Source organism: Aulonocara sp. 'chitande type north' Nkhata Bay, linkage group LG4 (genome assembly GCF_057382095.1).
Source record: "Aulonocara sp. 'chitande type north' Nkhata Bay isolate Kocher_YH1m ecotype deep benthic linkage group LG4, A_spYH_male_GT1.1, whole genome shotgun sequence".
In the NCBI taxonomy this organism is placed as follows: Eukaryota; Metazoa; Chordata; class Actinopteri; order Cichliformes; family Cichlidae; genus Aulonocara; species Aulonocara sp. 'chitande type north' Nkhata Bay.
Genome location: NC_141347.1, coordinates 35,277,881 through 35,301,610, shown reverse-complemented (window position 1 = coordinate 35,301,610; position 23,730 = coordinate 35,277,881). Strand labels below are relative to the sequence as shown.

The following is a 23,730-nucleotide window of genomic DNA, read 5'->3' as shown; positions in this document are numbered from 1 at the left end:
TTATGAAATAAATAGACCATCGGGAAAAACGGGATTTTGAAATAAAGACTGACTTTGAAAAAAGGTCATTTTGGACTAAAAACGGCTGGAAATAAATAAAATGCCTCAGGAATAATCTCTGTTATTGTGAAAAATAATGACCATGAAATAATATTTCACAATAATAAGTAAATTTATATAGCAGAATGCAATATATTTCACAATGTGTTCCATTATTTCACAATATCATTCTCACATTACATATCTGTGTCTTATTTATTCACATAGTTATTTATTTCATCTTGAACACTTGTAATCTCATTGCATTTGTCAGCAGCTGACCGTTCTGTGTGTAACTTCTAGAAAATAAGACTGTTTAATGACCTGTGGAGACTACCCATTGTATACGCTCTGATATACGAGAACAAAACAGAAACAGAAATTAAAGTTAAATCTGTTTCCCCCCCATTTTCTTTGTATTTGTCCTCATATTTTACGATTAAAATTACCCTCACGTCAGTTGTTCAGGGGACACGGTAGCCTAAAAAAAGCCCGACAAAGCGAGCCGCAGCTCTCTGGGAGAGCAGACAAAGATGAAGAGTAAAATCATTACCGCACCGGGCTCCTCTAACTTCTCCCCAGTGCCCAACCTGCAGTGCAGCGATGAGTTCAGCACCTGATTGGGACTGATTGAGCTGTTTGCTTTTAAAAACTCAGAAGACACTCCTCCTTCTCCCCCTTCTGACAATGCATTAACTAGATGACAGTTTAAGCGCTGGCTTTGCTCATTAAATACGCGTCCTGTTGTGTGGTTTAGATTGTTTTCCCAGAAGCTTCATACTCACTTTAATAAAGATATAATAATTTGCTCTGACTTTAGAGGATGCGCTCTTTAATTAGGGTGAGGTGGGACCGCTCAAGAACAACAACTGCTAGCATGTCAGATTCTCGAGTGCTGACCTTTAACTTTACATCCAAATACAATGTTTTTCATATATTCTGCAGAAACTTTGCTGTCGGTTTGGTTACCCGAGTGAGCCTGTGTGTTTCAGGCTTTGTTGTAGGATCGTTCTTCACATTGCAATAAACAGTACATACACTAATATAACAGGAACCTTCTTCAAGTGCCAGATTTTTGATTAGTTTTTCTTGCAGGGAAACTATTTTTAAAGATGTCCCAACTTGCACAAGTGGACACCGAGCATTCTGATTGGTGCAAGTGTCCTGCTAGTTATTATATGTAGTATCCCCCAGTTTTGGCAAAAGCATGAAAAAAACCCCCAAAACAACCCCCAACCAGTCACAGCTATAGCTGCCCAGAGCTCGGCTCTGCCGGAGGTCTCTTCCTGTTTAAAAAGAACTTCTTCCTCCCCACTGTCGCCACATACTTGCTCTGAGCGGGTTATCAGATCGTTGGTGTTCTCTGTCTCTCTAATATTGTCGGACTTTTAACTTACAATATGAAACACCTTGAGATTTAATTACAATGTAATAAAATAAGTTAAACCACAGATATTTCATGTAACGTTAAGACTCATCCCGTCATCTGTGGTCGAGCAAGACGGAGCGTGGCATCAGGAAAATAAAACGGCATCTTCTGATTGTTTCAAAGCAAACGTGCAGAAAAGTGAAGTATTGCTGTATTACACGTGCATGTAACTGAAGGGCTTTAATCTATTTAATGTGGCTGCTCTGCTGTGTGTGTGTGTGTGTACTGCAGCTCGGCTCTGCCATCCGAAAGAAATGCAGATCTGCAGCTTGGACCCAAACACGGAGCAGAGGAGAGAGACAGAGACTTCTAATGTGGCTCCATCATGTTGGTGCAGCATAAACATGCAACATGTTTACAAAGATGCCCAACAGACCAATGATGTTCATGCCTTTGTGCTTTATAGTTACACTTCCCACTGAATTAAAAAGAAATCCAGAAGCAACAAGAATTAATCTGATCACATCCCAGTAACAAGCAAAAACATTTTAGTTCCTTGGAAAAAGCTCCTGGGATTCAAAGTTCTGGATGGAAACGAGGCAACGGCAGAGCCAAGGTGTGATATTTTGAAATTTTTCTCCGAGGTACTCACCCCAAACATTTGCCTTAGGTCAGGGTCCCGGAAGCGGAAGGGAATGTTGGAGACATGTAACCTTTTGGGCTGCTGCTTCTCTGAAGAGTCTGAGTGCTGGAGCTGGAGCTGCTGAGAGCCCTCTGTTTGCGTCACATCATCTGTCTGCCAGAGGGAAACAAACAGAGGAAAGACACAAGCTGCTCATTAGCTGCTACAGTATACTGTACCTCCTGGTCATGAAGTATAGGAGAAGAGGGGGTTGAAACAGGAGGGTGGCAGGGTACGGGGCGGGGTGGGAGGCCTGGCTGACTGACTTCCTCGGCGTCTGCTATTTTTCAATCGGGCGAGAAAGCCAAAGCGATAAACAGCCTATGACTTATAGTGTCAAACCTGAGGTTGTGCATTACAAATCCACTTATTAATCTCTTGCACTTAGCTCTTGAGCAACAGGGAAGATTGAAGGCGCTGACAAAAAGGCGTGGATATAGATCCCACAGAGCCCTGACATGTCTAGACTAAAGACACATTATTGGTGACGTTTGCACACAGCCATCAGAGTGCGAGGCCCAAAGCCCTCAGCGTTGTTGTTTCCATCATTATGCGAATGCTGCGCTGACATTTCTATATAAATGACGTGTCTGATGTCAGTGACAAATTCCACTTGTTTCTTTCTGTGACACCCGTGATGAATCTCACCGAGGGTGCTGGTGGCTTGTCTGTTTAGATGGACCTCGTATTTGAGGCAGTTTTATTTTCTATGGACGAAACCTCATTGGTTAACTGCTCAGCTTATCCTCCCTTCGTATGCACTGCTCTGACATCGGTCCGTCTTTGTATTTGGTCAATAGGTTGCCGGTAAGTGTTTTCTGAAAATGTGTTTTATGCAAATTGATCAAATGCGTGGTTTCTGACCTGCTCGCTCTGTGGTTAAAGTTTAAGCCACTAAACATTTGGCTAAAACTATCAAAATATTCGTTTTAGATGGTAACAAACAGCATCAGTATATGAGCAGCAAGTATCAAGCTGGAGCCAGAAGCATAGACTGCATATAAAAAATGGATGTTAGCTGTTGTTGGTTTGTTTTTTACATATGCCATTTTTGAGTGGATTCCTGTTTTAAAACATTTGGTTTGAGATTTAGAAATGTTGACATCCACTGGGATGCGTGCAACCTAAGGATGGATCCTCTTTCTGTGGAATATTCAATGACTTTGCATTTTAAATAAAAAACAACCCATCATAGAAGAACTGTAAGGCCTGATTTTAAAGGTAACATCTTGATGTTTCTGTAGCTGAAACACAAACCAACCGATGTGTTTAAAGTCGTGCTTGAAGGCAGGGTTGGGAACTGTATTTTCCCGAGAGGCCACATGAGGAACTGGGACTCTTGTGGAGCGTCGCACCGATGAGTTTGCAAAGAGGGAAAATTAATAGTGAGCAGAACTGAGTTCAGCTTATTGGTGTGGCCCTCCACGAGAGTCCCAATTTCTCATGCGGCCTCTTGGGAAAATAAATAGCCCAGTCCTGCTTTTAAAGCCTACTCTGCTTTATGTTCTGTTTTACTCTAAATGGAGCCATCATTTACAAAATGACCATCAGGCTATGAAATGACAAAAATAAAATTAGGGGTTAATTATGCAGAGAATAAATCACAAGTCAAATCAGCATTTTCTCATCGATTCTGTAAAGTCTGACATCTTTTTGTCGAAAGGTGAGTCGCTTCCTGCTGGCCATTAAACAGAATCCAGGTTAGCTTAGCATAAAAAATAGAAGTGCCAGCTGTTCAGCAAACAGCAGAGGTGCAGTGACATCCTGGGGTTGTGACAGTGGTACGATATCACTGCACCAGGAAACCTACACTAAACTCTATCACCTCACACTAACTGGGCACATGAACAAAGTTGTGTTTATTCATTTGCACCAGAAAGCACAAACAATAAATAAAGTATATATTAAGCAAAATAAACACGAATGATCTCGTTCTTCTGGTGACAGTGATCTGCATGGTAAACAGGTGAGGTACACATGGGGGGGTCTGCATGCACTGGCGTCATATGAAACACGCTGGTAATAAAGGGTCACACACAAACACACACAGCGTCGTAGGTGTTGGCATTTCTATACTTCAACTCTGGAAAGTGCCGACTGTTAGTGAGCGACAAGAAGTGAACTACAAGCCATTCACTACAATTTCAAATAAAGTTTTAGTGTGAAGCAGCACTGCACAATTCCTATTTGTCTCTCAGAGAGGAAAAGTAATTGCTCTCATGACCACAAGAGGTCACTCATCAAGAAAAGATAAATGCTGTGGTTTTTTTGTGTGTTAGAGACAGTGTCCATTTCTCAAAAGCAAGCATATTAAAAACAAACAAACAATAAAACGAAGGCTGATTTAGAGCCAGAGCCTCTGGGAAGATACTAAATAAAGAAACGGCGAGAGAGGAGAGGGGAGAACGAGCAACGAGAGAGTGGAAGTGGCAGATATCGAGAACAAAAGCTGTTTGAATGTGATATGTAAACTGCCAGGTCTCCTGGGAAGTGCTCTCTGAGCATGACACACACACACTATGCTCTGACTGGGAAGTCACATACACGGATGCAATCTTGTACTGATACAGGCGTGAAAAGAGAGTAGGCCGTAGCCAGAGTACAAGCGGTTCGAATGACACGCACGCACACGCCGATAACCCTCACGCCGCTCCGAGGCTGTCAGATGGCTGCAGGCCTCTCGTAGTGATACATTTCCCACCATTTAGGAAATGGGGTAGGGATTTATTCATTATAATTCATCATCACAGTATTATCATTATCATCATGATCGTAATGATGATCGCCTTTATTATTCTCATTATCATAATCACAATCTCCACTGTAATGGCCGTCATTTATTTGGTTTTTATGGCCCATTCCGAGACGGTGACATACATTGTTAGCAGTGACAGTTGTTTGATTCAAGGTCCCGCTTTGTCTTCCCCTGCAGCCGTACAGGTAGGGCGGACTCGTGGCGGCGGCTTCCTAAGTCCCGCCTGCTCTGACCAGAGGTTAACAAGTGATAGAGGACGCGAGAGGCGGGAAATGCACTCGGTCGGCCGGCCGGCTACTAAGGAGTGGATTTGTGACAGAGAGAGACGGGTGGACGGGTCTTAACTCTGCCGTGTCCTCGTGCGCTGGAGGTTAATAGCCTGAGTAGCCATGTTGGGCCCCGGGGGTGACACATTGCAGACAGATGCCGGGACCGTGGAGGGTGACAAGGTACCACAGCCCCGCGGGTCAATCTGTTTCATCGGTCACACATGACACTATCGACCTTTAGCGTATGTTGCCAGACTACAGAGCACCGCTGTCCTCCAGCTCCTCCGCCCGGCTTTTTATCACGGCAGGCGCAGTCGCGTGTTTGCAGACATCCAGATTAACTTTGGCTCGACGCTCTGACAGGCCAGCGGCACACCCCGACACCGGGGGCAAGTACACATATGGAGAACACAAATACTGAACGCCGACTCCCGAGCGCCTCGGACCGCGTCCTGCTAGCTCAGTAACTCCGAGTGTCACCGCGATCCGCGACGGCTGCCTCTGCACGTTGCTCCCGAGGCTCCGACCTGCCTGGTTGTGAGACGCTGGTGCAGCAGTGGAAAATAATTACTTCCGTATTACCATAGGAGGCCACCTTCAGCGGCGCTTTACTGTCCCGACAGCTGCTGTCACGGGCAGGAGGCGGCGGGATGCAAAACATGCCGTCACCGCCAAAGCCAGCAAACCTAAGAGTGAGAGAGTTGTCAACTCCGGCAACTCTCCGGCTTCCTGTTCAGTCATTTCTCTAAAAGACTCCCTTGCTGTTATTTGCAAATCGCCTGCAAAGTGCTCTGCTCAGCACTTTCCCCCTCCTCGCAGAGTGGCATTACAAGAGCATAATTGAAACTATCTGATTGGAATGCTGCCAAGCAGGTAGATTACATCCGATTAAATAGGAGCTGGGGTGGGGGGTTTCTGAGTCTTCGCTCTCAAGAATTATAATGCCAGAGGTTTAATTCATTATTTTCCTTTTCCAGTCCTTCGCCGTTTGTTTTCTTTTTCTAAAGAAGCTGCAAATATAACCTTTCCATCACCTGAGAGAGCAGGGAGTTAAGTGTGGAGTGGAGGATCAGCCCCCACCACCATCTCCCTTCGATTCATATAAACAAGTCCGAGATGGAGGAGTCATTTTCAGCACGCCGGCAACACCGAGACCAATAGATTGTCTTTTGCGATAGGCCGTTTCGGCGCTAATAAAGCTCAGAAACGTGAAAGTCTCCTCTCTCAACTAACTCTGCAGAATCAAAAGCTGAGAAGCCCACTTCAGCTCTGAGGTATGTTTTGGTTGGTAAGAAGCATCAGTGGGGATAAATTTTACATTTAGGGTTGGGCTCACTTGCATCGGGTTTGACAGCTAATCCAAACTGTATCACTGCACTTGAGGCCAAGGAAAATATCGATGACGCACGTGTAATGCCCTCGTGGCAGCCGGTATGAAAACCACACACACAAGACAGATGCTGCCGGTGTGATGTCACCCACTACGTTATGGATTCTGCATTTTAAAGCCCGGACATTAGTGTTTTGGCCGCTTCCATCTCGCTTTTCTTGAGCCAGAAGCCACATTTAGACCCACGGGTGAAGTGCCAAGTTATCAGCGAAGGCTAGCGAGCTAATGTGACAAGCTGCATTCATTAACTGTACAGGTGCATCGCACAGACAGAGATATCTGCTTTTAGCGTGTTAAGTAACAAGCTAAAAAAGGGTACTAAAACACTATAGTCACCAAAATTGGAGCACAGACTTCTTGGACCATCTGGTGCATTAACCACACAACGGGCCAAATTATTTGTCAGATAATTCCATTAAAATGCTCCAAAAGGCAACAACAGCACAGACGCAGTCGAGAGGTCCAGTTCAGTGCCTCTAATTAGCTGAGAGGAAGCCCATTTTCTGGACACCGTCTGGGCGATGATTGTGGTGGCAACACATGCTCATATTTCAATCTATTTAGATTTTGAAAAGGACATCTACGTTCTCTTAAAGGTTATTTCTGCATGTGGTCTCGATTAATTAGACCGACACTTCGACAGCGTCACAAGGTCTCCTTCACGTTCGTGACGTGCGTCGTGTTGGTTTTGTGCACAACTCTGTGACTCGACACATCTTATTGTTCTGAAAACTTTTAAAAACACACCAGTGAACCTCTGCGTCGGACCGGCTGACGTGCATCTTCATTATAAAGGACACACTATGTACTGTAGCTGGGAACTCTTGCTGCTCTAAAGACTCACTAGAGACCCGACTCCGCATTAATGCACAGCTGAAAATAGTCCCCGACAAATGCGTTGTTTATCTCACAATTGCTAAAAACTACGGCGCCCAGATGTTTCGGGACATTACCGAGCCTCTATATTTGTGAGCGGCGTTTCTGTGAGTTGCGTCTTGAGAGGGTTCGGGCAGCAAGCTTTGAGAGACGGGCTATCGTGCTGTCAGTTTTGGCCTTTTCGTGGGATTCACCCGTTTGCTGACGATAATAGAATAACAGCATCCTCATCCTTTAAACGATCCAGGAGAGTATTTATTTTAGGGAACACTGAGGATATCTTTGAAAAGGGAATTTACACCAGGGGGAAGTAAGCGACTCCTCCCACTAACACAGTCATCCCCTTTTAATGGCGGCCTACATGCTGCCATCAGCAGTGTCTCTGAAAGCTACACCCTGGTGGTGTCTCGATCCCTTAAACACAGCTTGTGAGAGATGAGCGTGTGTGCGTGCACGGCTGTATAAGTGTTTGCATGTGCTCGCCCATGTTTTCTGCATGCCCCTGTGTGTTTGTGTGCGCGTCTATGTTATCACAGTCCCCCAGAATACCCTTTGGAAAGTCTTCGTGCCGCTGACACGGGCTGTGAAAAATCTGGAATTGAGTGCTGCCCTAACGCCACTGCCTTAATTTGTTATCTGAAAAGAGAATGATTACTCATGAAATTCAACCAAACCTCAGACTATTTGAACTGAGCCAGATAACGAGCTCAGTTTTTTTTTTTTTGCTCGAGCAGAGCTCCTTGGCAGCCCTCTGCTACCCTCATCTCTAAGGATTTGGAGAAAGTTGGGGGCTGCCTCTCTTCCTCAAGTCGACTGCTTTCAAGTCAGCTTGTTTGAACATGGCACAGAGCGAGGTCCCAGAGGTCTGACTCTGGACAACGCCACCTTCCCAGTATAGACGGTGGACTGGAGACACAGAAGCAGAGAGAAAGAAGTGGAGACAGTCCCCCTGCCTCATTAAAACATACACACTCTCCGTTCTCTGCAGGGAATTCGCACAGAATCCATACGTTTCACTGAATTTTCTCTCTCTTGACTCTTTTTAAGTCTTTAAGTCGAGAAGATGTGCAGAGTAAAGCATCGTCGTGGGGTAGAGGAGCTGAGCGCAGCAGAGTCGAGTCAAGGGAGGAGGAACTTAGGGGGGAGATTCGCAGCGAGTAGCTGATCTGCTCCCTCAATCTGTGTTTCTGCAGGGTGCCCTAATCAAAGGCGCCCGGGCCCGTCTGTGACACCCACAGCAAACAGGCTGGGTCTGTCATTAAAGCTGGGGAACGCAGCGGTGGGCGACACTACCCCACCAGCCCCGGGGATTAGACTCTCTGTTTACACCCCACTAATCTCGTCCCTCCGTCCTCTCGGAGAAAAGACGGGTGGAAGTGAGGAGAGCGTGGATGGAGAGAATGAAGATCGCGCGAGAAGGGGAGAACATGAAGGAAGATGAGGCGAGCTCTCATCTCTCCATGGCCACCATCACTGGGCTCTCTTCACAGCGGGTGAACAGATGAAATGAAATCAAATGCGAAATGGAGAGAGAGCGGAGACGGCGAGCGATAGAGAGCGGAGGGGAGTGGTGGGAAGGAGGAGGAGGAGGAGACTAAACCTCCTGCCAAGTCTCTCCTCACTTTAAATTCTCGTGTCCCAGCCATTACTGTAAGTGCAGCGCATAACCACAGAGCGGTCCGAGTGCGTCGCACAAATCTTCAAATCAAACATTGCCACATTACAGGCCGATGATGATACGACGTGCAGTGCTATCGCCCTGCTTATGCTGTATAAGCACTTTTCTGCCCCCAAATATTCATGGCTGCGCCGTAATTGTGAGGCTGGGAAAAATCGAGTTATTAAAGGTGCTCTTCATGAGCAACCCCGATGCCTCTCAGCAGGGCTGTGGCCTCACGCTGACCTCTAGCAGCAGGTGTTTTCATACTAAAGGAGAAAAAGAGGTACGCAGGTCCCGCTTTTTTCATCTCTGCCGGCACGATCCGTCTTTCTAGACGCGCCTCTTAAGTTCGAAGCTAAGCGTTCTCCCTTTTATCTGCATCTACCCCTTGTGAAGGTAAATCTCAGGTCAAGGCATTTTATGTAAGCGCACAAGAACGAAGTGTATGCTATATAATTTAGAATTTCTCTCACAAGCAGTTGCCAGAGGTTTGTTTTCTCCTTCGAGTGCCAACGCTTTAGAGGCATGCACTCTCATGATGGAGTGAAAAGAGGAGCATTATCATGTCCTGGCACAGACGACGGTGTCTTATGTTCGAAAGAAAAATCTCAAACGCCCGGGTGTAGTTACAGATAATTAGCTGATTTCACTAAGCAGCTGTTGGTTTTGGCTGCTGGAGAAAAGTGCATCTCTTTCTTTTGCTCCTTTAACGGAGGGAGAAGAAGACAAGTGGGGGAGGGCGTGTCCTCCTTTCAGAGAGCCTGAATCATTCATGTCGAAAGCATGTCAAATCTCCTTCACGCAAATAAATAAAACAGCTCAGGTTGACATGTTTTTCTGGGAGCCCCCTAATGGTTCTTCAGATATGCGCTTTCATTTTAGCAGCGCATTCTCAGTCAAATTCGCCTCCATCGTCAGGCGCCGAGCTTGGCCTGAACATGAAAGCCTGCTGCTGCTGCTGCACATGAATGTGCAGCCGTGCGACTCTCACTGTTAACCCTCACCTTTTAATAACACGGGCTGTTTTTGTGTCTGTGATGCAGGAAACATTCAAATTAGTGTCTGAAAAAAGAGGGGGGGAAGAAAAATGACCTAAAAAAATGGGCAACAAGGGTTGGGGCCAAAAATTTCACTTACTACTTATGTAAACATAAGAGAGAGAAAAAGTTAATTAAGGCTTTTGAAAAATGCAAATATGTTACAATAACAAAAATAGGCCAGATTTGCATGTTAAAGTAAGAATATGCAGCTTTTTCTGAACAGTAGAAACAGTGACCTCTGTGGCCAGAACGGGTAATTACAGGATTCTGGTGCATTCAGCTCATAGACAGTATACAAAACATGGGTGTAGCAGTGATAATCTCACATGTGGTTCATTCTGGGCTGGCTTTTTTTGCTATACATACTTTTTTTTGAACAGGATATTATGATAACTGGACAAATTCATGTAGTTATATGAGAAAGCAAGCGAGTTTAGTCACCAGCCTGCTTTCCAAAACAGTATTAGTCAACCAAACACGCAGTTGCTGATAAGTCCAAATAACAGACTAATACTATAAGTCCTCACACTAAAACTGGACTGCAGACGTCTTAGACAGACCTAAAAAGCAAGCAATAACAGTCTAAGTTGGGTTGGGTATTTTAACACTGAAGCGTATGTAGACCTACTAACATCTACTGGAAGCTGCTTTCTCTCGTGACCTCTGTGAACACTCTCCTGCAGATTTTATAGATTCAGGAACTCATTTTGGTCAAATTAGTTTTGTTTTCTAATTATGGTAAGTAGGGATGGGTACCGGTTCTGACATAAACAGTAGTAACCAGACCGAAAAGCAGCGCACATTTCGGTGCTTTTTTTTCCTGAGATGTCATACACTTTGAATTCTAGCCAATCATTTTACGTTTCCAAGGATAGTAGGCGGGTCCAGGTACGTACGTTCTTTTAGAGCAGAGCTACAGATTAAAAATGTCCAAGGCGAAGCGGTCAAAGTCTGGCTGTACTTCACAGCAAAAGATGCAAACTCAGCAGCAACAAGTGCTGATACTGTGATACTGTCAAAGGAGGTAACACCAAGAATCTGGCGACGCATAGCGTTTTTTTTAAAAGCCGAGAAATGCGCCGCATTTGATAGCTTGCTGCGAGACCTCACACCGAGCGCATCTACTGCGGGTGTGGTGCCTGTTATCGGACCCGGAGCAACATCCCCCAAAAACACGAAGAGGAGAGTCCTGGCCCCTAGCCCTGCCAGTGTAGCAGAAATGATGATGCAGCAGCAGCCGTTCTTCTCTGCGTGAGTAGCTTAATGTTGTTCGTGTGTAATTTACGTTGAGTAGGCTAACCACGTTATTACATTAATGCATGTAAGGTGAACTAGCAAACACCATCATAGCTACATGCGGCTGTCTTCTTGTTTGATGGCAGATACTCCCTTCACCCTGGCCAAAAAGGCTAAAATGACCAAAGAAAAAGTGGAAAACAGCTGAACATGAGAGGTTTTTGGACAAAGTTTGTGTTTTTTCCATTGATTAAGCACTGCTTCCAGCCAAGAGTGATACCATATATGCCCCATAGCTGCAGAAAAGGCTAACATTGTTATCTTTTTACAAAAAAAACAGCTGAACATGAGAGGTTTTTGGACCGATTTTGTGTTCTCCATTCTTTAAGCACCGGTTTGAGCACCGTTCAAGCACCGGCACCGTTTCAAAAGTACCGGTTTGGTACTGGTATCAGATAAAACCTAAATGATACCCATCCCTATTGGTAAGCTTAGCTCCATCTTTTATTATGCATATATTTCATGAGCCAGCCTCAAGTGGTCATTTGGAGAACTGCAGCTTTTAGGGTTGTGAGTTAGCTTCATTTCTGAGCTCATCAGCTGCTCATACAACAGATGAAATCATTTTCTTAGTACAAACCACAAATTTACTGTTAACACACCCACTCAGTGTTACGTGTGCTTCAGCAGAATAAAACCCATTTGTTTGCACAATAGCAGCTTCCTTTGTACACTTTATACTCCTAACTTTAGGAAATATTCAATCACAATCACTGACAGTAATGAAGGCAATGCAAATCCTGCACTAAGAACCACTTTAGCACACGTTATAATAAAGAGAAGAAGCCAGTGTAGAAGTTATTTGATCGGTTGAGGAAGGGAGATCTTTTTATCAACAAATCCAGAAATGCACATAACATGTGTGTGTGATATATGATGTTAATATGTTCTTCTGCTGCTGTTACAGTACCACCATGTTTCCCCTGCATGGTAGACTTTTGGATTTATGGCCGCAGCACCGCGCTGTATTCACAGAGTGCCCCTGAGCCCATGCAGTGATTTGCACCTCAGAATCAGATGTGTTTATAATGCAGATTGCAGATTACAATATTGAAAATGAAATTGTTTTCAGCCTCGTCCCTTGCGTACAGAGATCTCTCTTGATGCTCTTAATCTTTTCATCATCTATGGTACATAACAGAACGAAATTGCCAAATTCTTTGCAGCATTTTCCTGAGATACATTATCATCTTCCCCTTCTTCCCTTCTAAAGACTGAGCCTCTCTAGGATACTTTTTATGTATCCAGTCATGCTGCTGACTTCTTGCCAGTGACCTAATTATTTGTGAGATGTTTGGACTGATGTTTTTTAAGCTTTGAACAATTTTTACAATCTTGTTTTGACCATTTCTTAGGTTTGACTTCTGATTTACTGCCGCTGTACTATTCTTCTGTCAAACATGGGGTTTAATTTGCAGCGATTTAAGGGGTCGTGCTTCTGAATGAGAGTTTATGCTCCAAACTGCACCAGTTTTTCCTCAGTTTTCCGTACGTTACATGTTATTTGGTTCCAGTTATTTGAATCGTGCTTGTCAAGGCCACATTTACTTCCAAAATGTTTTTATACTGGAGCCGAAAAGTTTGAAGACTTTACATGCTGTGATTTGGGATCTGTTGAAAAAGTTTCCTGCATGCACACAGACTTTTCTGTCAATATACAAAGAGGGCAGAACTGGAGAGTTATAGGCAAGGACAGATCATGTAAATATTGACTGAATATTAAACAACAGGCTCACTTCTCAGTGAAACAAGGGAGAGGAAATGAGTCGAGAGAAATCACAGCATTTGGCTAAGCTCACACTGGTAAGCAGACGGAAGAAACCAGTCACGGGAAGAACAGTCGGACATTTGTAACGTTATAATAATACGGATAAAAAGATAATATGAAGATATTTTACTTGCTGACAGCGTGTTGAGAACAGTGTTTGCAGGTGGTGAAGGACACTGACCGGTGCGGTCGTGGTGGCGGGCGTGCTGTTGTCAGTGCCGGCCGGCTCGCTGTGCGTCTGTGTGGGCGTGTAGAGGGTCATGGCGTGCTCGGGCACCCGGCTCTGCCCGGTGTAGTCCTGCGTCGGGAGCGGGTGAGGTGCCGCAAACTCTGCGGGAATGCCATTCTGTGGGGGAGGCGGGTACTGGGCTGGGGTGTACGGCTGGGCCATCGCTTCTGGGGGGTTGGTGGCCTCTTGGTTACCCTGTGGAAAACGCACAGCAGGAGGCGGGTGTTAGAACTACGGTTAAAATTAAACTTAAAGTAGGTTGTTTGACTTGTAAAACCAGCATGAAAGAAGCGCAAAGATCCCTGGTGTGATATGGAAGGCAACCAGGGAGAGATGTCCTGCACACCAACTAAGTCGGGGGGAAACAGCCATCATATCACATCTCAGCTCATATTAGAGAAATCCTTGATCTTCTCTAATGAACACAGTTTATGTTGTAGAGCATGGCTTGCTGTTGGAGGGGCAAGAGTCATGGGGAATCTCAATTGCACTTGTGGCAAAGCACAGGAGGAAAGATCAATTAATTGATAAAATTTTGATTAGGGCCTTTGATTTCAATGACAGGTCTGTTAAACCAGCAGCTGCTCCCTCTCCAAGCTCCACTTTCATACTTTTTGCTTTATGAGCTCTCCTGCTCTTCGCCACCCCCGTCTTTGTTTCTGTCTCCGGTTATCGTGTGGACTTTTTTAAAGAGTTTTAGAAAGATTACTTTTCTCTAATTCTGTTTCTGCCGCCTTGAAATTTCAGATTCAGCCAGTTTTATTTTCGAGGCTTGCACGGCCTCTGGCTAAATAAACGGAATAAATCTGCAGAAATCTTCTTTAAATTACGAAAAACCGTGAGCAGAGAAAAACAATGTGAACAAGCATTTGTTTGCACCTTTTTGTACTTTTTGTCAGTACAGACATGTCTCTGTCAGTAGTGTTTTTCATAAACTGTAGATAAAAGATGGATGTAGTTACCCGTGGCGCCGACTGTTTTACTGTTTGGTAATACTTGTATCACAGCCCAGGACTAAGGGTGTGATTCCCTGTAATTAAATAGAATTTCAAAGTATTTTATTTGAAAATGCAATAAAATTATTACCTATACCAATACTGAAAGATATTGATGCTAAAATCAGACACCGAGTCAGAATTTTACAGTAAAAGAAGAAATAAATATGTTGTAAGTAATTTTATGTAATTTTACGTACGTTGGCTTTACTCTTTAGGGCAGATTTTTATATCTTTATTTAATTTTCTTCATGATAATGTGCACGACCAAAGCTTTATTTGACTAATATAAATGTGACCGTTCTCCTTTACCAGCTTACAATACAAAAATAAATACTATAAATACTTGCAGGCCTACAGTATGTGACCTCATAATTATGAGCCAGGTGGAAGTTTCTTTTCTTTTACAGTCACTGTTCGAACATAACTTTGAAAAACAGCGTCTGAAGAGTACAGTATACTTTACATGTAAGATAGTACTGTTATAGTATTGTTTGTTTTTCTGCAAAATTGCAGACACATTACACAGTACTTAAAATCACTAACAGTATAACTGTGCCTCCTTCCCCTCAGGCGACACCTAAATTTACTAACAAACTGCTGACAGGACTTTCTTTCTCTCCTGTAGAAATCTGACTTGTTACCCTCTGGTGCACCTGCCTTTAAGGATGGCGACACAAATATGTAATTTTAAATAAAATACCTTGAAATTCAGTTTTTAATACAGGGTACTTACAGTCTTAGTCACTGAACGTAATCTAAGGTGTTGCCTACTGTTTTCTGAGCATTTCTTCTGTTGGTCTTAGTTTTTTGAAACTGGACATCACAAGCTATGAGTGGATCTGACTGAGAAACCACGAACTCTGCGCTCTGGTACAGTAGCTACTTGTGAATCACCCAGTTGGCCAACCTCAAAACAGACTTGATTTATTGCTGCATATCAATAAAATGGGAAGAACGCAGGTTTCTGGCATTTTTCAGACCCAGAAACAACCTTATGTTATGGATGTTCTACATCTACTCAACACCCAATGAACACGCTCGTGCTTTAAGACAGTCGAGACCTGGATGTCAATGCTTCATCTTTAAAAGACAAAAAAAAAAGGAAATTGCACCGAATAATCTCGTGCACTGAAATCCACAAATAAAGGTTATCACTTTGAGTTTTTAGACAGTTGCACAGTTGTACTCTATGATCATAAAACAATTGCAGCAACACTGAAATGTAGGCCTACGTTTTCTCGACTGACCACAAACTAATAAGAGAATTTCTGAGGAACTGGACCGAGAATCGATTACGTCTGTGTTTGTGAAGTCTTACAAAGGTAAGGGTGAGCCGGCTGAGTCCGATGGAGATATACTCATATATATATAAAGTTGCAGAGCCCTGTCACTAGCAGCACGCGCCCTTTGTATAACTCTGATCCATCCATATGCTTCCTGCTCGGTTTGCGCTGTGTTCCACGTGTATTTTGTAGTCTCTGCTCCTGACTTAAGTGATAGATGGCTCTTTGCAATGAAGCAGTTTCACAGACCCTTTGTCTCGTATGGATGCTTGAGATGATGAGCTGCAGAAATAATGGACTTTTCTGGCTGGTGCACATTGTTAAACTCGGTAATGGCTGGACTACAGAAGTGCGTGTCTTATTGTTACGAAGCACCGAGGTCTGCGAATCCAGACTAATGAGCAGAACGGTGAGATCAGTGCTGCTGGAGCGGATATCCATCCCAACATTAAAAAACACAGAGGGAAAAGGTGAGACAATAACGCCGAAATCCAATAACACCCCCTGCAAATACCCTCAATCAAATTTAAAGATACAGATCATGCGAGCTCGACGCATAAGTCTCTCGGTTAGAAAGGAGGCAAAAAAGCACCAGAAGTAAGTCTTTATGATTGGAGAAAAACAATAACGGTAAACAGATCAAGAAGTTTCGGTCTCTTTCTTGACAAGCTGACTAGGGATGGTGTGATGGTAGATAAATGTGTTTTCTTCCTCCTTGCTACTCGGCCTCCTTCTGTAGATTTCCAAAAAAAAAAAAAAAAAAACAACCCTATCTGGGCAGGAGGAGCCTGCGGTTTTAATGAGAGAGCCGAGCAACACTATGCTGTAAATGTAGTGGAAATAATTCTGCTCTGACGTGTTGGCAAACAAACCCCGGCCTAAACTGCGCTCTGCCAATTAAGGAAATGCTCCATTATCTAAATGAAAAAAGAGAGGAGCCTTGAGAGAGCCGAAGGATTGACCAGCCTCCTGCAGCCTGCCAGGCCCAAAGGCTGCTCCCACTGTAGGGGTGAACCCTCACTCCTGCCTGACCTAATCCGCCCTTCTCTTTTTCATTACGCTATATTTCTATCTCTGTCTCTCCCTCGATCCCCCACCCCTCCCCCCTTTCCCTTTTATGCTCATCTCTTCCTCCCTCCTCTCTTTTTATGCAGAAAGTTTTTTAATCTCTACCCCTGTGCTCTACTTTTCCTCTCCCTCCAGTCATGGCATTATATAACACACTTGCATTGCAGGGCATCCTAATTCAAGGAAGCTCTTGATGTTGGCAATTTTCAACTTCTAAGCACCCATTTTAAAGGAGAATGGGGTTGGTTACCTAAAAAAAAGAAAAAAAGAGGATGCACCTCCTGGTATGACAGCTGAATGTACTACCAGATCCTCTGTCCTCCTTTTAACCAGCCCGTGCAAGCTGTCGACACGTCAACAGTCCGGCAGAGACAGGAAGCTCGGAAACAAGGAGGTGCTGTGTTTGTACATCAAACGCCGTCCGTGTCATTAAAGGGATCAAAGCTTGGGCTCCGTCTTTTATTTTAGCTACTGTCGGGACTTGTATCCCGATCTGTGTTTTTAAGAATTTACCAAATGCAATTTAAGTGTCCGCTGTCACGATCGGGAAAGCGTCGTCGTGTAAAGATTAGATCCACGGCTTAAGGACAAATCTTTGCTCCTGTTTTTTCTTTTGTAGGAAACCTCATTGTGCTTTAATCCAGTATATGGTGGCACCTTTAGGCTGTTAGAATAAAACACTGAGTCCTCATTAGTTTTCAATGAGATGCCTGCATTGGCACAGGAGAGGCTGCAGCAATATGCAGAGGCATGCGGCAAAAAGGTTGTGCCACACTACAATGCAGCGCCACACTCACTGAATCGCAGCCAATCGGGTGTTTGCACCGGATCACATTTTGTTTGTTTTTGCGTACGACGTGCGCGTTTTACTCGGAGTAATTGCAATGATTGCAGAAACCTTAAGAGAGGCCACAGTTTGGTGCTTATGAACGAGCGCGGTCAGCAAAATGAACGAAATCCCAAAAAACCTCAAGTCAAGAAGACTCTCCAGGAAGTAGGCGTGTCCTCGACAGAGTCGAGAGACGCTTTCATGCATGTAGATGAGCTCAGGTCGGAGTCCACTGGGAACGTTTAGGAACATAGTTCCAGCTGAATGTGTGCATGAGCGAGGGAACAAGAAGAGCACGAGGAAGGAGAGGAAGCGCTCATTATCCCAAGCAAACCGCATCATCTGTCAAACATGGTGGCGATGCACGCAAACGCAAATCCTTACAGGTCTGACTGCGTTACTCAAACTCCCCCCCCCCCCCCCCCGATGCTACGTTCCTTCGGGTCCCCCACGTGAACAGGTGGGTTCTCTTAATTTACTATTAGTTGATCGATAAAGCAAGAAAAATGACGCTCTACACGCTGAAAAGAAAATTGAAGATAAAAAATATTGTTGTTCTTGTCTGCCATTAATAACAATTAGATGCCAATCCAGCAGAGTGGTACATGCAGCAGCGTCCTGGAAGCCTGGAAACAAATTACGTTCAGCTTAAACCGTTTAGGTAACTACGCTGGAACAAACATGACAGAGTGCCTAAGAGTTGGAAAGTCGGTGTTTCTTAAAGTGATATTCTTTAATCAGCAGGTGCTGACTGTATTTCTACAGCTTATTTGCTGCGGATCCTCCTGCTCCTGAAATAAAACTCTTCCTTAACAACATGACATTTTTTTAAAGTTCAGTATACTCTTTCTGCGAGAGGAGCTTCTGGTTTTAGTTTCTTGTTTGTTATTTCCTTGGCTATTTACTTGACAGTTCCTAAGTTTAGGGACATTTTTTCCCCTTTCTCGCGCTTTAGTGCTGCGTTAGCCGCGACACGTTCCGCTAAACTTGTTAAACTATCATCTGCCTTAAAGTGTTCCTCTGAGCTGGGGACGCAATCTGAATCGTTGCATTCACAGATCACACAGGCCAGTGTATATGTGTCAGGTCTGCTGCCATTTGAGCTTTAAACAAGTGCGAAGGACTGAGACGGAGCCAAGTGACACACAAACAGCGCATCAGCCCGGAGCTCGGGATCGGCGAAAGAAAACTACTAAAGTGCTGTAGCACCACGTCGCTGCCATTTCAAAGGGCAGCAAGGCAAAAGCAAGGAGGCGGAGAGAACAGGGCTCATTAGTGAAACACAAAGTAGCGCTGGCTCTCGTATGATCTTCGCCTTCCTCTGATGTAAGTGACAAACGAGTTATTCGACTGGAAATGAACTGGGAGAAGAAGAAAGGCCCACGCAAATCAGGGGAGTTGTGCTCGTCCCAGCGCGACCGCACGCCCTTTCGGCTGGGGCCGAGCGGACCCCGGCAAACGTCCACGGCGCCTAATGAAAAGTCATCCGTGACAAACCGGGCAGGTACGCAGCACATCCCTCTCCCTCCTGTTCGTTATGGCTCCGAATGAGCGCTTGTTAGACCGGGATCCCGGTGAGTGTTTCTCTACCTGCAGGCCTGTTTATGAGAAAAGACCAGGTCCCTTTGCGACACTTTAATGCCCTCCCCACATGGCCTCCAGCCATGAGCCGCCTAAACCTCATCTCCACGGGCACGGCGATGAAGAATAAAGGCAACCGGAGAGAGCAGCCTTTATCGATCTCCCATCCTTTCCATTCCTCTTTCCCCCATCTCTCCTTTCACCCTTTCTACTCCTATTACTGAAGAGCACAATAAAAAACACTATGTCTTATCTTAAGCACTCTCCTCGTGTAAAATTGGATTGGAAACCCTTACTTAAGGAGATCACTTCTGGAGCGGAGTTTTGTTTTTACAGTCAGCATAAGGAGCCAAAGGGGTCAGAGGGAGGCCTGGTGGCGATGCCCACTGCCGAGGCTGTCAGTCTGGCACAAAATCCCATTGCGCGGTGCTCAGAAAGCTAGAGACGAGAGGCTTTCGCTGTTAACCCCGGTGTGGACGGTCAAGGCTATATTCCATCTCAGCAGGTACAAGGGCTTGGCCGCTCGCCAGCTACCCGTGATCCTCTTTAGCGGCACTCGCAGGGACGGTGTTGAGAGGCCGAGAGGAGACGGGCTGTGCAAATACAGGAGCTGTTAGGAGGAACTCATAACGGCAGAGTGCTGCTCTGACTCATACGTGCGATGGAGGGTCAAAGAGCAGCGCGGAGGCAAAATACGGCGGGCGACTAATTGCGTTGCATTGAATCCGGAGGGAAATCACTCAAATGGGAGCGGGCTGATCAATCTCAGCGATAGGAGCCGTGATGGAGTGGGCAGCTTTATGGCTTCAGCTCCGTCACACACAGCCTGGATCATTTTTCAGCAGATGCCTTTCTACTTTACTGGCTTCCTACTGTACTACGCTAATAGTCTAAAGAAGCAAGAAATGTTCCTCCCCACTCTATACATTAAGCAATTCAAGTAGATTTATGAAGAGCTCGGCAGCGCTTTTGCATAACCCAAACAGCGTGAATACTTAACACACAGCTCTGCCGCCTCATTCCTTCACGGAAAACATACACAAGCAACTTTTCTTTGTCAGATTACAGATGACATAACATTTTTTAAAGCGAACCTTAAAGCTTTTCGGTGCCTGAAAATGGTTCCTGTGCCATCTAAAAGCTCATGCCTCTCTAGAAAGATGCTCATTTGCTTTTAATGACTGGCTCACGGTGACAGTGGCAAACTTGTGACAAATCCCACGCGGCCGTCACGGCATGAACCCGAGCGCGGTTTGTCGTGAGAAGCGAAACGCAGCTCGGCGGAGGCCGATCGGTTGATGCAACACAAACGAAACACTGAGTGGTTTTCAGCCAGCTGCATGAAAGCCTCTTGTCGTCCCCCCGCTCTGCCGCTGATGCTCGGTTAATTGTAGCCCCGCTCGCAGACAGTCAGGCAGGCAGGCGAAAAGACGGCCTGAGATGATTTCCACAGGCAACTGGCATTCATTTTGTCTCGAAGGCGCATAAATAAAGGCTGTCTAGCTGGGTCCATTTTAATTAGATGAGCCACATGATCTTACTCCAAGTTTCTCTGTTAACACTCACCAGAGGCTGCGGCATGTGTTAATTACAACCACATGCCACACACTGAATCCAAGGTGTGCTGGAAAGGAGAAGCTAAGACGAGGTAAACAACAACAACAACAAAACACCTTCAGCAGAGCTTCTCGTGATGAGGTACGTATTTGGTGCAATGGCTATTCCCCTCCCCCAAGTCAACCAATTACAGCGAGCGGGAGAGAGAGTGAGGGAGAGAGCGAGCGGGGAGATTGCAGAAGCAGCCCAATTTAATGCAGATTCACATCACACCCCCAGCACAGCCAAACCCTGGTCCTCCTCACAACTACAGTAGGTTTATGATTTCAAATGGGCTGGGGAGTGGGTTATTGTTTTGTCTCACATTTCCTCCCCTGCAAACTCCCATCTTCCCATTTTTCCATCTCATTTGTGCAAAAATCAATTCGCGAAAATAAACACTCGGCTTCCTCGCCCCGTGTCCGAGTCAATTTAGATTTTGCGCGCGCTCCTGCCGCGCTTTTCCGAGAGCCTTAATCGTTTTCACGTGTCACATATGTTTCATCCGCTCTAACATGATTTTTCCTTGTTATTGGGAGCACTTATTTGCTCCACGGCCTCGGATGAAGGTATTAGAAGGAGAGTTCATTTTCCCCAATCCCTTGCTGATTTCTTCATTACATTGCAGCGGTGGCGCCGCACGCAGAGCCCCGCACCGAGATGGGACTGCTCTTAGCGGTGCGACTGCGAGCGTTACTATACCTCAGAGACGCCGGAGCGCCACTTAATAAACAGAGTAGACAGAGGATCACTTTGAACTCCTGTGACATGTAATGAACCTGTCTGCCGCAGCCACGGCGCTGTCTGGGCTCGGGCGCTGCGTGGTAAAAATGCAGATAAATAAAAAAAGAGAGAAAGGACCAAATAAGCCCGGAGGCCCTGTGAAAAAGCCATCAGTTACACATGGTTAGACTCGGAGCGTTTTGCCAACGCCGTAAGAGGAGATAATTGTCTGTTTCAGTGCCGTTGCCGCTTTTGTTGCATAACAGATATTTACATCTGGGACTAATTACTCCGCACTGGGTGTCAAAATTTGGATTAACTTGTGGGATTCGTCAAAGTTTTGTGTTTAGACTCGTTTATTAACGGGGAGCAGACAGTGTGCCCGTTTGACCTCGTCAGAAACGCGCCAAAGAACTTTTTCTTTTTTTGTTCTTTTAAAGTTGTCAGAACAAAGTGAAATCGACGTACATATTCCATTACTGAACAGCTGCTTGGAGATTGCAATTGATCACCGAAGGGAAAGGCCTGAACCGAATGAAAACCGATAACTGAACGGCGGGATGTTCTGTCATTCTGGTCATACAAACCCGCAAATCAATCGTCACGCCAGGGGTTGCTCTTCAGACTGCAGATGAGCGTTTTTCCAGATTCTAGTGGGGATAGAAACGCCAACATTGGTTTGATTGTCATGTTAATTCACTACCTTTTTTAATTTTTTTCCATTCTCACAGGCAGGGGTTATGATACCGGGGCCAGAGTTCCTCGTGAGGACAAAATGCCATTACTTAAGCATGCAGGAATCTCGACATGACATTCCTTGACCGCTGTGACAATGGCAAACATATGCAAATGAAGGAGAGCGCCACTGTCATTATGACCCTGTCACGGAGACGCTGACACCTCCCCGTGGACCCCAAGCATGTTAGGAAAAGGGGGAGATAAACAGCTGAATTCTGGGAGGAGAACAGGTGTAACGGCGTCTCTCGTGTTATCTCTTTATTCCCTTTGCTCTGCTGCGATTCCCGTCGTATTTGCATATCGTTCCAGCTTCCGCTGGCCTATTTGCCTCGTTGAATCCTTCGCTCTCCTTTTTTTTTGTCTTTGCTCTGCACTGGAAGGAGGGACAGGTTTACATGGGCGGGATTCTTTGAAGTGAAAAAGCCGACTACTCCCCGCTGTAGCCAAAGCTCATCTAATCAGGGGCTAATTCCAGTTATTAAGATTTGAGAGATAACTTTGATTCATCACAGTCCATCTACCCCGATCGGTTAATCACTGTCGCGCTAAGCTCTTTTTTAGTCATCCTTTTGTTTCCACTCCCTCTGGCGTGCAGAGAGAGAGAGGGGGATAGAAGAGAAGGAAAAGGGAGAAGATATTAACAATATTAATGACCCGTGATTCTCGTCTCCTTAATGAGAAGGGTTATTAACTATGATTATCCATGATGAAATGGTGGTAATTCTTGAAAGCTTGAGAAAACTTGTACAATCACTTGTCTGCTGATTTGCTCCTGTGATGTTTAAGAAAGAGAAAAGGTGAGTGTGGTGAGAGAGAGGAGTCGGAGGATAAAGAGGCGGGGGTAACTCGGGGAAACAGCGATGCTCGCAGCGGGAAGCTGGGAGGCAGGCGTCTCCAGTCCCGCCGCCGCTGCATTTCGCAGAGTTAAAATCTGTCGTCTTCAGAGAGATGAATCCAAACTCTGAAGTCATTCCCCCTCTTTAAAACCCTCGTCGCCTCGACGTCTCTCCTGATTCCTCTGCTGGTGGCTAACGAGTGGGCCAGCGCATGCAGCCAGTCGCCCATCTGCCGGTTGACACTGCTGAATGGCTGTTTGAACACCTATGCCACTCTCGCAGATCCCTGATGCAGCATTTCCCTCGCTCGCCTCTTTTTTTTTTATTCCAATTATAGGAAGTTGCATGCCTGTGGAGTCCCTGTCGGCTCCATATGATTCCCTCAACGGAGAGGGGGGTTGCGTGGTAGGGGGTGCTGTCTGGTGAATCATTGATGTGCAGTCAGACTGTTTCATTGCAGATCTGTGTGCGTGTGTGCATATGGGGGAAGAAAGGGGTTAGCAGCAGACAGATAACAATCCTGAATTATGCATGTCTGTCCCTTGTGAGGAGTCGAGGTGGCGGGGAGGGGGCTGGCGACGGGAACGAGCTACACTCTCTCTCATCCCCGGGGACAAATTTGGATAGGAAAGAGCTCGGTGCGGAAAAGTTGGGACCGCCGTGAGCTCCACCTGACCGATTCAGACGCCTCTCTTTAGCTCGACG

At 45.4% G+C, this 23,730-nt stretch overlaps 1 protein-coding gene across 9 annotated transcripts in view; it reads right to left on the bottom strand.

Annotated features, from left to right (window-relative positions):
• LOC147333167 (RNA binding protein fox-1 homolog 3-like) overlaps positions 1-23,730 on the bottom strand; it is a 434,532-nt gene that overhangs the window by 41,861 nt on the left and 368,941 nt on the right. For 8 of the 9 annotated variants that reach the window (XM_086290156.1, XM_086290157.1, XM_086290154.1 and 5 more), the window contains 2 exons: positions 13,275-13,568; positions 2,061-2,204 (listed from right to left, as the gene is read on the bottom strand). In XM_086290156.1, coding sequence (XP_086146282.1) covers positions 2,061-2,204; positions 13,275-13,568 — 438 coding nt within the window. The remainder of the gene's footprint in view (positions 1-2,060; positions 2,205-13,274; positions 13,569-23,730) is intronic. The other variant, XM_086290152.1, reaches the window with a different exon arrangement.